Source organism: Macaca nemestrina, chromosome 2 (genome assembly GCF_043159975.1).
Source record: "Macaca nemestrina isolate mMacNem1 chromosome 2, mMacNem.hap1, whole genome shotgun sequence".
NCBI lineage: Eukaryota > Metazoa > Chordata > Mammalia > Primates > Cercopithecidae > Macaca > Macaca nemestrina.
In genome coordinates, this window is record NC_092126.1 from 199,881,639 (window position 1) to 199,899,255 (window position 17,617).

The 17,617-nt window shown below is 34.3% G+C and overlaps 1 protein-coding gene and 1 long non-coding RNA gene across 4 annotated transcripts in view; one reads left to right on the top strand and one right to left on the bottom strand.

The window, feature by feature from the left end:
• Window positions 1–17,617, top strand: part of LOC105485564 (roundabout guidance receptor 1) — a 1,159,905-nt gene that overhangs the window by 167,607 nt on the left and 974,681 nt on the right. For both annotated transcript variants that reach the window (XM_071092571.1, XM_071092572.1), the window contains exon 2: window positions 13,647–13,783. In XM_071092571.1, coding sequence (XP_070948672.1) covers window positions 13,696–13,783 — 88 coding nt within the window. In that variant the 5' untranslated portion in view covers window positions 13,647–13,695. The remainder of the gene's footprint in view (window positions 1–13,646; window positions 13,784–17,617) is intronic.
• LOC105485540 (uncharacterized) overlaps window positions 7,429–17,617 on the bottom strand; it is a 113,884-nt gene continuing 103,695 nt past the window's right edge. For both annotated transcript variants that reach the window (XR_989643.3, XR_011620434.1), the window contains 4 exons: window positions 15,781–15,930; window positions 12,916–12,974; window positions 10,144–10,299; window positions 7,429–7,545 (listed from right to left, as the gene is read on the bottom strand). This is a non-coding gene — a long non-coding RNA (uncharacterized lncRNA). The remainder of the gene's footprint in view (window positions 7,546–10,143; window positions 10,300–12,915; window positions 12,975–15,780; window positions 15,931–17,617) is intronic.

A 17,617-nucleotide genomic window follows, 5' to 3' on the forward strand; every position in this document is an offset into this window, starting at 1 on the left:
GGGACATAACAGGGAAAGGCCAGGGATATGACAGGGAATGACATTCAGAAGTAGTTAAGAGTCATTGAATGTATATGTGTATACATTTAAAGATGAATAGCTATGCATCTATGGCTAATATCGCTATTAAAAGAATTGAGCCTAGATCTAACATGAAAAAATATGAATATTCTGCTTTTCTCTACAAAATACTAGAATACCATCAGTATAGCACAAAGCTTGCCCAAAGAAAGCAAACTGCCTGAAATTTCTACAGACCTATTTTTAGTTCCAGTAGATTTTTTCTGATGAGTTATGGTGCAAAGTTATTTGTGTGGCGTTCATTGGTTTAATGTTGAAATTTATACTCTTTCATTAAAATAATAAATTCTCCCTCATAATAATAGTTGGTAAAATTGCATTAGTCAAATAAATTAAATTAATTTGCAATCCAACTGCATTTTCATCTTGATACGATGAATGACCAAGTCTTTTGCGGTAGCCTTCTCACCAGCCCAGCTGTGTAGCTCTGGAATCACTTGGTTAGTAATTAGGTGTTTATCAGATTCTTGCTGAAAAGGCACGAGACAGTTATCTGACACAATTATCTTTGAAAATTGAATCCTCCATTTCTGGTCCTGCTGAGGACATTCAAAGGAGTAAGGAATGGTTTAAAGCTAAAAGCCTTTCAAAAACCCTTGGCTTCTAGAATGCACGCAAAACAATTGACAGTCAGAAAAAATTTTCCCCACCTTTCATGCACAGCCTTTTGTGTGTGAATCTTTTTGTTACGCCTTTGTGCATGTTGACATATGAAAATTACTTTTGACCTTCTCTTCTGTTACTTCATTAATGTCTCTCTTACCATAGCATTATTTAATCGTCAGTCTGAAATTTAATGCTTGTTCCTTTTGTCCTCACTCTGCTGCTATTGCTTCATAAACTAACCCAACATAAGGGAAGGCAATCGCTAAGACTGACTAGGCTGTATATGCATCTAGAATAATGATATTTGTAGAGCTATTTGCTCTTAAGCAATCTAAAAATTTGTAGCTCATTTAAGTATTAATGGACAATCTACTCATGGCTTAGAAATTAATATCACGCTTTAATATGAATAGTTGCAAAAAACATAGTTATTCAGACACTAAAAATTCCAACCCCATATAATGGATTTTAATTTCAATGTCACATCCATTTAAAAATGATCCTGTGACTCCTCTCCCAATAGTATTGAACTAATTTTAGGTTTTCATACACATTCAAGGCAGTGTGTTTGAAATTAATTTGTGTACAAAATGAAAGCAAATGTGAAGAAAAACTGAGTACATTTTGCTGTGGTAAATATTGGTAAATAGAATGTTTTTGTAAGCATTCTCTATTTTTTTTTATCTACTGTGATTTCTTGCCTAAGGTAAAGGTAATCTTTGCAAACACATAGACTTCGTGAATATTATAGCTTTTATGTTTGTACTCCATCTCTTCTGCAAGTATATTAGTTCAGTTGCATATACGTCTGTGTTCATACTACTGTTTTCATTCATCCTTCCATTAACTCAACAAATATTTAGTGATTTTTACATGGCAGTAATGGAAATAGAATTTCAAATATTATAATAGTGACCTTTGCCACCTCATGACATCCAGCTTTTCCAGTTCAAGTCCATGCTCCTAGAGCTTTTGGCCAAAAACTGCATTTGTTCAGTTCATTCTCAAGCTTAAATATCTGTTTTTCACACAAAGCTATTTGCATTTTGCTTCATTTTATTTTTTTAGCTTCATCTCCTGTCAGGACCTCCCACTTACATTTATCTGAAATCCCATCCAAATGAAACCATCTATTGTTTTTCAAACATAAAGATTCTTTCCTCCCTGCCCCTGCGCTGTTGGTGCTTTCGTTTAGAATGTCCTTCTCCAGTACTGAACTCTCTTGGCTCAGTCAACAACTACTGTTCTTTCAAATTCCGTCTCTGATGTTCACTTCTGGGATGAACATTTTCCAATTTTCCGGAAGCCTGATTACTTCATTCTCTCTTTGATCTGATAGTACAGCACTCTATTTATACCATTATATGAATAGAAATTACCGCTGTATTTAACTTATCTCCATCGTCTCCCTCTGCCCTACTGTAAACTCTTCTTGGGTAGGCACTGTCATTCATTTGTGTATCTTAGGATGGTGCATAATAAGTTCTCAAATAACATTTATTTAAATGAAATGTAAACGTACAAAAATCATCAGTTTACTATAATTTTGGTATATTCATATTTTTGTTTAGAGAAATTATTCTAATAGTGACATCACGTCCCATTAAATGCACTTTTTTAAAACCTCATCAGACATTAGTATTTATTGAAATGTAAAAGTAGCACAGTGTGGAATTTTTATCTTTAATTTACATCGTAGCTGGTTTTAATTAAAGTTTTGGTCTCTAAAGTGAAAAAAACAATCAGCAGGCATTCTTTTCCATTTAGACTAAACAGAGGGAAGAGAATGATCACAGCAACACACTCTAAAAGCAGGGACATTCTGGAGGTGACTACTTCACTTGCTGTATACTTCGATGGTTGTTAATTCCAGGAATGGCCAGCCAAAGAGGTTTGCTAAACAACTGTTGTGTTTCTCTAATTTTCTCTCATTCTTGTGTTCTCTTGCTCTCTTTTCTCCTTACCACTCTACACTTCTCCCTCTCAACTTGTGTCAAGACAGACCAGCTTCATATTTAACTTCTGTTCGACCAAACCCATGTTCAGGCATTTTTTATTCTATTTTTGTGATCAGTCTAAGATAAATGTAACTCATCAGAGGCAACACTTATTAGAACAGTGATGTTATTGATGTGTACTTCCATCTTACATTTCTTGAGTGATGATATTGTTCAGAAAGATGTGTCTGTAACTGAATTCACTTTAGCTAGGATGACCAGACATCATGCGTCCCACTAATTTTCATCAGAATGATGAAATGAACAATATGATTGAAGGTCAAGTGGGCCTAGAATTCATCTGCCTGAGCTGGTGTAAGCACAGCATTTTGAAAATTGCTTTTGTTTGAAAATTGCTTTCTTTCTGTCTTGGTGTACATGAGTACACTTTTAAGGAATCATCTTCTTGAATTTGAACATTCATTTGGAAAAATAATGCATGATGTAGACAGTTTTAATTTTAGCCATAAAATAAGAAAAAAATAAAATTCGGATAGACTGTATTTCATTACTTTTCATTAGATCATCTTTTTAAAATGTCTTTATTATTTAAATAATTCTATTAATATAGGAATGCAATCTTTTTTTAAGCAAGTCAGAAAACTAATTCTGCCTGAGGCAATCCTGTAATTAAAGTGAAAGGAGATAATAATCTCCATTTTTCTGTCTTTACATTTGCCTTTATGTTAGCAATACTAATAAACCTCACATGTTTAGGGTGAAAAATTGATTTGAGCCTTTCTGCATTTACTGCTGTGTTTTTTCTCCCGCCCCCTACCCCTAAGGATTTGTAAGTTTAATTTGCCATCGATTCTTTAATGATTATGGTAGCTACACTAGAGAAACTAGTGTTTATCTTCATCATGCCCTGTGGATAGAACATTAGGTTTATTTTTATATGTAGCTGCTTTTTCATCATTTTGATAACATGGTCTAGCCAGCAGTTGACAGCCATCTTACTGTTTTATTGATTTTATATTTTAATCGTGAAAAGCATTTATGAATTCTAAGAATGCACTATATTAAAAATATCTAATCCAAAAGTCATACAACTATTGCTTTAAACCATGTTAAAGTACTGGCTTTAATGTGCTCAACAGATATCAAAGATTAAGTAGCACTTTTAATGATTATTAGTTTGACTCTTTTCAGGCTTCATCTAGTGCTGTATTTGAAGATGTCAATCAGTATTTTGAATACTTCACATGCAGGGTTATAAAAGCCATCTTATACTTCAGATTCTCATTTCGTAGCGATCAAATAATTATTTATCCTTTCTTTGTGATGATTGTCCTAAGATGATAATACAGTAAAACCTAAAGTCCAGAGAAGATGTCTCCCAGCCCTGAACACCAGCACCGGCTCAGGTGGAGGTGACCGGGGAGTGAAGTGCACTGTGAGAGTCCTTGGTTGTAAATAGGCTCAGTCCTGGCTTTCTCCACTGCTGGTTGTTCCAGTAGTGAAGTTGTCTCGTGGACAGGCTCAGGACCTCTGGTTAGCTAGGATGTTGCAGGCAGTGGAATGAGCTGTTGTTCTCTCCTTCCTGGAAGCAGGGTTGTTTGGTTATGAGTTGCTGCAATGGCCTGAGTTTGTTGGCCTCCTGCCAGGAGGAGGTTTTTTCAAGAGAACACCAGCTGAGGTTGTAGTAGGGGGATCTAAGCTTGTCCTAAAATCTCAGGTGATGGAGGGGGCCATAGAGCTCCCAAGAGTTTATGTCTTTTGTATTGAGCTACCAGGGCTGGTAGAGAGGGTTAGGCAGGTCTGGGCTCAGACTCTCCTAGGGTGAGGCTTGCTGCAGCCACTGTGCGGTGGGGGAGGTGGTAAAAATTAAAATAAAATAAATTAAATAATAAAGTACATAGAATAGGATGGTAAGGTTTATTTTTGCCGATATTTGGTGTTACTTTTTAAATTTTTTCAATGTAATTGATTAGCATTCAATTACATTGCAATGTCTTTAAACACAATGAAATGCACAAGACAACCAGAAGTTAAAATTTTTGGGAGTCTAGGAGTACAGCAGGTCCATGGCATTAACGTTAGCTCTATTTGCCAAAATGCTACTTTTCCTGAATTTGGTGTAGGTTGAAGTATAAGATTCTAAAAGGATGTGTGCTTCAGATTACTTATTTTTTTCTTTGTATTATTAATTCATAACATATCTGTCTACATGAGACTAATAGATGTACTATTTTAAGTGTACTTACAGATTAAGTTTAAAAGAAGTCTTTGACTCTTTATCTGGCCTCGATCAGGTACTTAAGTATAACGTGGATATAGAATAAGAATCTCAAATGACTACATTTGTGATATACAGCCTGAGGTTTATCACTGTGCCCTGAGTTTCCTCACAGTGTGTTTAGAATTTTCTGTATCCTGAAGTGTGATGAGAATTAATTAGTCTTTCATGAAATGAATGGAAGCTTAATTGGAAATAAGACCTATGATCTGCCCAAATAAAACAGATGTGATTCATCATGTAGCTGTGCCTACGTATAAGGAACCTTTAAGAACTGAGGTGACAAATTAGAGAATCTTGCAAATATCCTTCCTTCTGCAACTCCTGCTAAACCCTGTTGCCCAGTTTTCAAGATGTCTTTGTCTTGCCATCACTCCTATACTCTCTATTCATATATTTTATTCTCAGTCTCAATTTAAACTTATTTTCCAAGTCTTTTGTTCCTAGTTGCCTTTCTTGCCTCATTTTGTAAAGCAAATCCAAGTATATAAGTGAAGTCAGAAAGTTAGTACTGATGCTTTCCTTAAAGGATGTAATAGTTTGGGGTTTAGCATAATTTAAACGGACTAAAGGTAAAGCATTTGCATGTTTCTATGAGGAAAGAATTTTCTAAATATATGTGAAGTACTTAAGCTAAATGTAATGTAAACAAATTATAGACTTTTTAATACATGAAAAATAATAGAATGTTTTAATTAATTTCAGACTTAAAACTGTGCTTTATGTACTTTATTTTTTATGTGTATGTCATTTTAAAATAATGTATTTATTATAGGAGGGTTGACAGTACTCGAAGTTAAAAAGAGTTTGGTAGTAATTTGTCCAGGTCACCTTGTCTATTTGAAAATATTAATCCTGCAGTTTTAGAAGGTATTATATACTTTTGGCTTTTTAAATTTCAAGTGAAATGCATGAAATGCACTTCCAACTAAACAGAAGCAGTAGCAAATTATCAGTAAAGTGAACTTCAGACTTATATACACATTTTTATTCTACAGAACTCTAGAGTAGGTATAGATTACTCAGTCATTTATAACACACACACACACACACACATGCATGCACACATGCACACACACACTTCTTACTAAGTTTTCCATTTCCTAGCTTGAGATTTTGGAAACAGTATGACATTTTTTTTTTTTTTAACTTTCAGTGTTCTTGTTTCTCACCAAACTGTTGCCTTTCTTTTGCAATACAGTTAATGTTTATTTCTACTTTTTCTCCCCACCAATTGGACTTGTATGTAAGATCCTATTCACCATATTCTTTCATATAATATACTAATAATCATCTACATGGTTTCCTTTATCTGGAGTCACTTTCATCTCCAAGTTATACAATGTATGCTGAGCTTCAGCGTCCCATATGCTATTAACCACTGACAAGAAAAAGCCTGGAATTTAGTCTTGCATTCAGTACCTTCTAATTCTCTTGACATTTTGCAATAGTTGTGAGAAACGTAGTAGAGTTGGCTCCAGTTTATTTGCTAACTGTATATTTTCTTGCAGAGAAGTAACTTAAAGATTCTGAACTTGCATCCTCACATGAAAGATAATATATTATGACTTATTTTCCTAATAATAATTAATACATAATACATTAATAGATTAATTCATAGGTAAACTGTGAAGTGCTACATATATGTCACATATTATTTATTTTTACCTTTACACAAAAGCCTTCCATGGAGCCTTAGTTAGGTACACATCACACATACCCTCATTGAATATCTTTACCCAATACTGGAGTTGTGCAACTTCAACAGACCCTTTAGAGCCTAGCTCAAGCCTGATCCTCTTCCCACCTTGACAACTTCCTTGTGTCACCAACTAAATCCTTTTTATTTTTGTCATTCATGTGTAATAAATTATTTACTCCTCTGACATGAAGAGAGTATATTTATTTCACACATATTTGACTTTCCACTGCCTGGCACAGAGCTCTCCATAGATTAGATGTTCAAAAATGTTTATTATTCATGTATTTATAACTCTCCTAAAAACTAAACTTTGCATTCTTGATTTTCACAACACTCTACAACATTATAAAGATTGACTTAAATAGAGATTGATTTTGGGTGATGGATTTTCCTACATGAGCTCTATGACTACAGTCCTATTTGGGTAGACCAAGCTATAGTCTATCTCATGTAAAGAGGAAGAATATCTCCTTTACCAATGTGTAGATTGCTAAGTGATTCCTCTGTTACATGCAAAATCCACAATGAGGCTGTCCTTTTCTTGTTGTTTATCTCACAAGGACAGGCAATTTTTAGGCATAGCAATTTACTTTACAAGCCACGGTTATTCTCTTTATTAAAGGCTAGGACAGAGGCCAAGTCCAGTGGCTCATGCTTGTAATCCCAACACTTTTGGAGGCCAAATCAGGAGGATCTTGAGGCCAGAAGTTCAAGACCATCTTGGGGCAACATAGACAGGCTCTGTATCTATTTAAAAAAAAAAAAAAAGTACAAAGAAAAAGAAAAGAAAGCCAAGTATGGTGGTGCACACCTGTAGTCCTAGCTGCTTAGGAGGCTGAGACACTTCTCAGGCTGATCTCAGCAGCACTGGAGTCAGAGGTTGCAGTAGTTTGGTTTTTCAGGGCACTTTTTCTTTTTACCTGGAAATGAAGACAAAAGAAAGTAGTGTGGCTTAACGGAAAACCAATTTTGGTTCATAACAAGGAAACCCTTTAATAGTTTCTGTCCTTCCAAATACAGAAGAAAAGGAGAGAGTCACCTAGGCTGAAGAGTTTCAGAAGAGGAAATAGGTGCCACGCACTGATAAATTTAGGAAATGTCGGTGTTCTCTTATGTAATACAAAATCCGTGCTTTTGACTTTGTTGAAATATGCACTAACCTAAATTAATTATTTATGAAACATTTTTTACTTTCTAAGAAATTTTGTTAATAGTCCATGGAACAGGATTCTCCTAAAATATATTTTGAAATGTTTCTTTGAGAAAAATAACCCTCCTATTAGCAGGCAATGGATCAGCATATTGGTAAATATATTACTTGAAAATAAACATTAGCAACATGTGCATATGAGCAGCATATATACATAACATATTAGTTTTTAAAATTAAGATCCCTGTGGAAAGGATCTATCTCTTGATTGTGGTGGAGTTTGCACAGTTCTATACATTTGTCAAAATTGAAGTGCACCCTTAAAATGAGATTATCTTATCATAAATATATTAAATTTCAATAAAGTTCATTAAAATAATCCAAGCCTCTAATTTTTTGCAAATTAGACCTAAGCCAATACTATTCTAATATGAAGCAGTGTGCAAATACAAATATACAATTGGTTCTGTCACTTACCCTGGAGGAATTTCATCAGATGCTATTTGAAGTTGGTGATAATGTTGACATCAATATTAGTAGATATCAGGAAATAGAGCAGGCATTTTTTTTTTTTTTTTTTTTGGACATGGAGTCTTGTTCTGTCGCCCAGGCTGGAGTGGGCGGCGCCATCTCGGCTCACTGCAAGCTCCGCCCCCCGGGTTCCCGCCATTCTCCTGCCTCAGCCTCCCGAGCAGCTGGGACCACAGGCGCCGCCACCACGCCAGGCTAGTTTTTTTTTTTTCTTCTATTTTTAGTAGAGACGGGGTTTCACTGTGTTAGTCAGAATGGTCTCGATCTCCTGACCTCCTGATCTGCTCGCCTCGGCCTCCCAAAGTGCTGGGACTACAGGCGTGAGCCACCGCGCCCGGCCCAGAGCAGGCATTTTTATAAGCACTCTACACACATCTCACCCAATGATGTGGCTATTCTTCTTCACATTTTACACTTCGAAAGATGAGTCTAAGAGAGTTTAAACTGTTTGATGTAAGTGAAACAATTATCTGAGTGGTGAGCTAGGATTCACAGTGGAACAATTTGAATTTACACTCTATGATTCTAAAACACTGGTTATATTACTTCCATTCACTTATACTTACAAGTAAATCATATTTTAGGCATTTAAATTACCCTAAACAATTTGGTAATCACATATTTTCAGAAAAGTATGTTGCACATCTTTGTCTTTTCTTATATAGTGTTAGTTTCCTTAATTCAAAGCCATATGTGCATGCATTCTTAGTATTCTAAAAATAGGCACTCTGTGTACACATCCATGGGAAAGGTGTTCATAGGGTATTCAAAGGTGTAGTGCTTTTTCTTGTTGAATTAACTATTTTTAATACTGAGAGAACATACAAATATGGTTATATCACGTTCTTCACTAAAATCAATTATCTTATTGTTAATATGTCAAAAGGTGTGGTTTTAAATAGGGATTAGTGTGTTTGCTAATAAGGTTATATCCTAACTTAGGGGACTTTCATATTGAGAGAGGATTCCTAAAGACCGAATATTCAAAGTATTGAGAAATAAATGATCGTTTGAACTTTATTAAAATTAAAAATTTCTACTCTGTGAAAGACACTGTCAAGAGAAAAATAAGCCCCACACTGGAAGAAAATATTTGCAAAAGATATATCTGATAAAAGACGGTTACTCAAAACATACAATGAAAGTAAACAAAATAAAAGGCCAGGTGCGGTGGCTCACACCTGTAATCCCAGCACTTAGGGAGGCCAAAGCGGGCAGATCCCTTGTGCTCAGGAGTTCAAGGCTAGCGTGGGCAGGGCAACATGGTAAAATCCTAGCTCTACAAAAAATACAAAAATTTAGCCAGGTGTGGTGGTGCACTTCTGTTGTCCCAGCTACTTGGGAGGCTGAGTTGGGAGGATTAATTGAGCCTGGGAGGTGGAGGTTGCAGTGAGCCAAGATGGCACCACTGTACTCCAATCTGGGTGACAGAGCAAGACACTATCTCAAAAAAATAAATAAATAAAATAAATAAAATAAAATTCTTAAACTCAACAGTGAGAAAAGACTTAACAAATATCTCGCCAAAGATGATAATGAGATGATAAATAAGCCACTAAAAAGATGTTTCACATCATGCCAACAAGGGTATGTAAATTTAAAACATTATGTACCATTGCATGCCTACTAGAATGGCCAAAACCTAGAACACTGATAACACCAGCTACTAGCAAGGATATTGAGCAGCAAGAAATCTTACTCATTACTAGTGGACAGACAAATGGTATAACCACTTTGAAAGACAATTTAGCAGTTTCTTGCAATAATAAGCATCATCCTACCATATAATTGAGCAATCACACTATTTATTATTTATCCAGATGTGTTTAAAACTTACCTCCACACAAAAACCTGCAAATGGATATTTTCTCCAGCTTTATGCAGAATTGCCAGAGTTTGGAAGAAATCAAGATGTCCTTCAATAGGTAAATGGATAAAGAAACCATGGTACGTCCAGACAATGGAATGTTATTCAGTGCTGAAAAGACATTAGCTATCAAGACATGAAAAGAAAAAAACATGGAGGAAACTTAAATTTATGTTAATTACTAAGTGAAAGACATATATAGCCAATTTTAAAAGGCTGTATACTCTATGGTTATGCCTATACGACATTCCAAGAAAGGCAGAACTATGGAGATAACAAAGAGATAAGCAGTTTCTAGGGGTTCGGAAGGAGGAGGGATGAATAGATGAAGCACAAAGGATTTTTAGGGAAGTGAAACTATTCTGTATGATACAATGATGTTTGATATGTGTCACATACATTTGTTCAAACCCAAAAAATGCACAATACCAAGAGTAAACCTTAATGTAAACTATGGACTTTGGGTGATAATGGTAATGGTGTCAATGTAGGTTGATCAATTGTAACAAATGCAACATTCTGGTGGGGGTTGCCAACGGAAGAGGCTATGCAAGGGCAGGAAATGGAATAGTGTCAGGGAAGGAAGTTAATGAGAAATCTCTGTACCTTCCACTCAATTTTCCTCTAAACCTAAAGCTACTGTAAAAAGTAAAATCTATTAAAAGCAAACGAAAAACTTCAAAGTACTGAAGTGATATGTGTACAATAGCTAATAATGCAATTCCCATTTCTGATTTGTAGGTACTACCTTAAAAATCATATTATGTTTTTAGCTACGTACTACATAAATTCACAGAACTAGTCCTAGATCATGAAAATTTATTTGAGGAATATTAATCATAATACCTTACACATATTTGAAATAATATCTGCCTGTTGAATAACATAACTTGGGGGGGATTCAATCAATTATAATAAGTGTTTTTACTTTCAGGTTTATTTTCTTATGTGCATGTTTGATTAGACTCTTTATTTTATCAATAGCTGCCTGCTACAAACAAGCTATATATAGCTATTAATAAATGACAGTTAAAATGTAATTAGCCACAGATACAAAAATATCATTTAACAAATATAATCCTTCTAAATTTTGAAGTAATAAAGTTCTAAAGAGCCTTGAGATTCATACATGTTTTTATTTACGTCAAGAGCTAAGATACAACTGCTTATACACATTTAAGAAATCAGAGGTCTAGGCTGGGCGCAGTGGCTCAAGCCTGTAATCCCAGCACTTTGCCAGGCCAAGACGGGCGGATCACGAGGTCAGGAGATCGAGACCACCCGGCTAACACGGTGAAACCCCGTCTCTACTAAAAAAATACAAAAAACTAGCCGGGCGTGGTGGCGGCGCCTGTGGTCCCAGCTCCTCGGGAGGCTGAGGCAGGAGAATGGCGGGAACCCGGGGGGCGGAGCTTGCAGGGAGCCAAGATGGCGCCGCTCACCCCAACCTGGGCCACAGAGCGAGACTCTGTCTCAAAAAAAAAAAAACAAAAAAAATCAGAGGTCTAGGGTTTATTCCAAACAGGACTCTATGTCTAGGACACTCAGTAATCAATTAGAGAGAAGAGGAATCTGAGAAACTCCTTAGGCAAGCAGAAACCAAGAAGATATAGGGCAACTATTATATCAAAAGCCAGCCAAGCAGCAATGAGCAGTACTCAGTGTACTTATATATTTTCTCTGGAGGAACAAATCATTTATACTTCGCTGACAAACGTGATCATAAGCCATAACACTCAGTGGATAACCCTGTAAAAGAGCTTTTGGACAAACTAATAACTGCATAGTTTAGATTAAAGAGTAAAAATATTAATCTAGGTTTATAATGTAGTTATATAATATCAGTGATGAGTGATATGCTAGGATAAGGAGAGTTACAAGAACATTAACCCCAAGACAAAGAAGTCAGGGAATAAATATGAAACTACAGTAACCAAGTATATTTTTTGAGGCAAGGTTCTAGCTCACATCAAAGTTGCTTACAGAGAATGTTAGAGAGAGGAAATAATCTCCAAATATCTAAAGTCAAGTCAGGTGATTGTAGCTGTCTGGCAAGAGGATCAGACAGCTTTGCTAGGGGGAAACTTAGCAATTAACTCTGCATTGATAAGTCATAAAATAAGGACAGCTCAACTCAAATAGACAAAATAGCTATGTCCAGTTAACCTACAATAATAAATTGGTAACTTTTTTCAATTTGTTATTCTGAGTGTCACAAAAATAACTGTTAGAACTTCGTAGGGGTGGACAAATTGCTTTTTATATAGTACTAGATTTGTTTATCTATTTTTGACTAAATAGTAAAAATATTATTAAAAGATTCTTTCCACTTCTCAACTCTCATATCTAAAATTTGCCGAGTGCTGCCAAGTATACTTGTATATTCCCACCAGAGTTATCTTCTAAATTATTTAGATCATTTTATAATCTATTATTAAAATCTGTGGTGTCTCCTCATTATCTACATTACTTGCCCTATTTATTTTTAAGTTCCCTATCACATTACATTCTGGCAAACCCCATCATCCAGCCAAAAAACTACTGTCCTTATAGTAGCCCAAATACATCTTTATATCATGGGAATATATCTGTATCTACCTATCAACCTGTCATCTATCTACCTATGATAAAATTTATATATAAATAAATGTACCATGAAATTTATGTATCTACATACCATCTTACTTTGAAAACTTGGTTCTATTGTTGTTTCTAAATAGTATTGTTTTATTTTCCACTTACTGGATATTATCTCATATCTCAAAATGCCACTTCTTCCCTGTAAGCTTGGTCCAGTCTCCCTGGCAAAATTAATTAACCAGTTATTTGCATATATTTTTGTAGCTTTATGCTGTCATTTGTTATTATCTCTTAAAAAGTCCCCAAATATTATAAGCTTTGTTTTTTACGAGGATACTATCTTATGTTTCTCTGTCATATTCAGAATAGACCACTTAGTAATTTTTAAAATCTGTTTGTGAATTCACAAAATTAAAGTGGCCTCAAGTTGTTTATGCACCTGGGTGAAGAGCAAGGTTTTTTTCTGCTATATCCCCAAAGCAGCATAGTGCTTGACTCATTATAAATTGGTTGTAAATATTTGTTTAATGAATGATTAACTTCAGTGTTTTCTAAATGTGATGAGAGTGTTCCAACTAAATTGGTGGGGAATCAAAGTAAAGATCACTTATCTGGCATTCTCTAAAAAACAGAGAAAACCAAGGAATCATTTATGATTAACATGTAACTTAAAAATGAGTTTTCAAAATTAATAACTACCACATTTGTTTGAAATGTGAATCATGAAATATATTCTGTACAATTCATTTTAGTAATGTAATAATTTTAATTATGTTTCATTTCAAAAAATGACATTTCAAATCTATTTGAACTGCAATATTTCACAAAATAATTATCTCTCAACATAGCTAACCATTACAAAATAATAATTTTGTTTTTTTAAATCTCCCCAGATAACACATATCTATCACTGGCTGGGTGTAATGCAAGGAAGGGACAAAGATGAAATGGAAACACGTTCCTTTTTTGGTCATAATATCACTCCTCAGCTTATCCCCAAATCACCTATTTCTGTCCCAGCTTATTCCAGGTAAGTGCTGTGCATTTGTTTTATCAATACTTAACCAGTAGTCCTTCTTTGCTTTAAATTCACTTTTTATTGTGTGTATTGCAAATCAAATTTGTTCATTTTCTTTGGAACTTGCAAGTCTGTGTGAATGTCTTCTTGAGTATGAGTGCTGATCAATTTCAGGGGTCAAATTATTATTCTTGAATAGAGAGCACTTTATTAATTCCCAAGAGAAACAGAACATTGAGAAAAAGTCACTGTGCTGAAAGGTGTAAGGAGTGTTATGTTAACTAAGTGAATTAGAGTGGCAGAAGAAAAACTACAGTAGGGAAAGGATGTGTAACACACGAAGGACACCCAAGCCGCAGTGCATGCCGGTACCATAGAAAAGGAACATCAAAAACTTGAAACATTGAAAACTGACATTTCTTAGAGTAGTAACACGTTAATTAACAGGCTGAACAAGGTAAGAATAAAAATGCGACATGCTGCTGTGTTGCTACCATAGTTACCACTGTTTTGGGTGAAGTTAGAAACCTATTTCCTTGAAGTCATAATTTTATTAATGGTATAGAATAGCATTTCTTTAAAATGCTTTACTGTTACTGTTTTAATGAGAATTAGTTAGGTCCAATGTATGCTAGTGGAAAATACAAAAATATGTTGATGTACTAATCCAAATATAATTTTATGTTTCCTCTTAGATAAGACAGAAAAAAGTGAAGTTAATTTGAATACATCTAATATGTCTTAATTTAGCCAAGTTATTCATAAAGAATAACATACCATGTTTTGTTAGACCATACTATGAAACTTTGTTTTTATTTATTTTATGGTTATATTTATTTTGATATTCAGCAACTATATGTAGCTTATCATGTTCATCCACACAAAATCAAAGATTTCGGAAAATCCTGGGGCTTCAATTTTTCCCTGTGCTGGGTTAAGATTGACATTTTCACCTCAAAGATAAGGGAGTTGTAAACAAAAAAACATGATTTGTATTATCTGTTAAAAACATTTTCATATGACTGCAGGATACAGAAATTTTAAGTCTGTTGTAAGAAAATACATTTAATGATTTGTATCAAATTAGGTTAGCCCACTAAAATTACTATGTATTTTTATTTTTAGTCTGTTCCCACATTCCCTTCTCTTGCCATGACTCTGTTGAGTATTAAGATTAGTGTATGAATCAAAGAAAACATCATATATTTCTTAAGTATGTGGAAAATGCAAATATAGGTACACATTAATTCACTGTTTTGTAAATTGTCAGAATAAAGAGGATACTTATATGAAAGTGTTTTTAAAACTACAGCTATAGGTAGACACAGATACAGATACAGCTTAGGTATAATTCCCCTTAAACTGTATGGCCAGCTGATAACTCCTACAGGTCAATAAAGTTGGTCCGTGATGTAGTTATTGAGCAGGATATCAAAATTCAAAATTGTTAAGTGAGGTTTGAACCACCTGTGTCTATCTAGTGGAAGAAGGAATGCATGTATGGATATATATGGTGAGAAGGTACAAGGTTTATCTAGGGAATAAAAAATATCATCTTTTTATTCAAAAGGATATTGCATAATTTAGAACACTTAGGTGCAAAAGCTGTCAAACCTCTGTGATTACTATTTTACATGCAAATACTTCCAAATCTACAGTATATGACTTCATTGCCTAATTTAATATGTAGATTGGTTACAAAGGTGATAGCTTGGTTATCAGTTAGTTAAAAATATATGCCACACAATTGATTACTCAGGGCCCATTTTGAGCCAACACTTTCTTAAAAAGAAATAAGGGTAACCTCAAACGGGATGCATACAGTTAGATGCCTTTTTATTTCAGGACTACAGAGTTCAAGAAACATTTCAAAGTAATTTACCCGTCAAAAGAAATATGCCGTTAGCTTTTCAGAAAGGACACCCGCGGAGTGGAAGTCATTTTCATAACTGCCTCCATCTAGGAGCACTGGCTTCAGGCTAGGGAGAAAATCCACTGAAAATACTCACTGGCCTTAGAGTGTCCCTTCCTTTCATTAATCTCCGAATGAAGAGAAGTCTTGATTCTTCTAATTGCTTTTCTAGCTTTCATATGTTCATTAGCGAACTTGGATCTGGACTGAATTGAGCATGTCTCCGAGGAAGCAAAAACTGGATTAGCTTTGAAGGCAAAATATTAGTGTCTTTTAAAAAAAAGAAAAAACCAAAACAAACAAACAAAAACATAATTTCTTATTCAGCTGATTTATTTCCACTCTTTCTCTTAAGAAAATAAATTCTCCTTCATCAGAAATGTATTTCTAATAATAAACAATCAGATAAAGATATCAGACAAATGAAAAAAATGTAACATGCTTCTAAAAAAAATAAGGAGAATTTTATATTCTGTAGTACTTGACTCAGTGAGTTATCATCAGCCAAGGTGTCTACAGGAACAAGATTTCTCAGGGTACAAAAGAAAAGAGCAATTAAAACATTGGCACAATGCAGGTTATTTTATTACCACAATAATGAAGTGTTTTTCACTTCAAGTTGTGGCTAGATAACTTGATGTAAGTAAATATTAAAATATTTGAATGTAATATCTGGAATTGATGGATTGCCCAGCTCAATTTTTTTTTCATATTTGATTTTGTCTCCCTGTATAATACATTTTTAAAACTGCTGTTATGTTTCATAACATTACATATGAAATGGTTGGTATATGAGAAGGCAAACAAATTACTTGTATATAGTAAATCAAGAAATACTCTTATTGTTGAAATAAATTGGTTTAGAGAAAAGGAATAATTAATAAATGGATTCTAAGAATAACCAGGCTTTGTCAGCCATTTGAATTGCTGCTTTCATTGCATGTTGAGCCCATTAAAACCCACCTCCTTTTTATTAAAACCACTGGTAGATGTTTTTCATGTTAATTTACTTCATCTCTAATTCACAAATGAAACAATTATTAAACCATTTGAGGTTATCTCTTGAGGTGTGCTGAATCCGGACTAGGCCATGTCTTGACTTAATTTCTGCTAGGAAAGAAATCTGACAGATGCCAATGTTTACATTTTAAGCATCTACCTTTTATTGCCACGGATGTCAGGAAGACAATGAAAAGCAAATGTTAAATGGTATGTTATTAAAGCATATATTTCACATATAGTGGAATTAATTAAAACATTTAAAAACCTCTATGGTAAAAAAAATAAAATTGAATTCTAGGCTTATATTGCAATATTTTAAATGAAAATACCTGAAGAAATACTCACAAGGTTGTATTTCTATTTGAATAAATAAGATAGGCTACCTTAAAGTTAAGTATGATTTATTTTTTCCTTTCCATTCTCTAAATGTGCAGCAGTGTTGTCCTTCATTAAAGATGCAGGTGCTGACTGGGTTATTTCCTTGTCCCTGACTCATGTCAACAAGCCTTGAGTGTGAAATTTTCTGAAATGATTTACTGCTTATCTGCCCCACCCATCCACTGACCACCACTTCCGTATCTTGCTGTTATACCCCACAAAAGATAATTGAAAAGAGCCGTTAACCGGGTCTGAATCATCCATAAATAAATTATAAATTGTGAAAAAAAATTCCTCATGTAAAATTTTAGAAATTACAATGAATATATACATACAACCCCATACATTTCTAAGTTTTTTGTTTTAGTTTTCATATGCTCAATACATTTTGAATAGACTTGAAGATTTTTTCAGATTTTTATAAATCTCCTTTGTAATGTGAAAACAAATTGAAAGTAAATAAATTCCAGAAGTCTAAATATGACAGAATCTTTAGGAATTTCTTTTGGGATACTTTATTTAACAAGTAATGTTGCATGCATGCTTCTTACAAA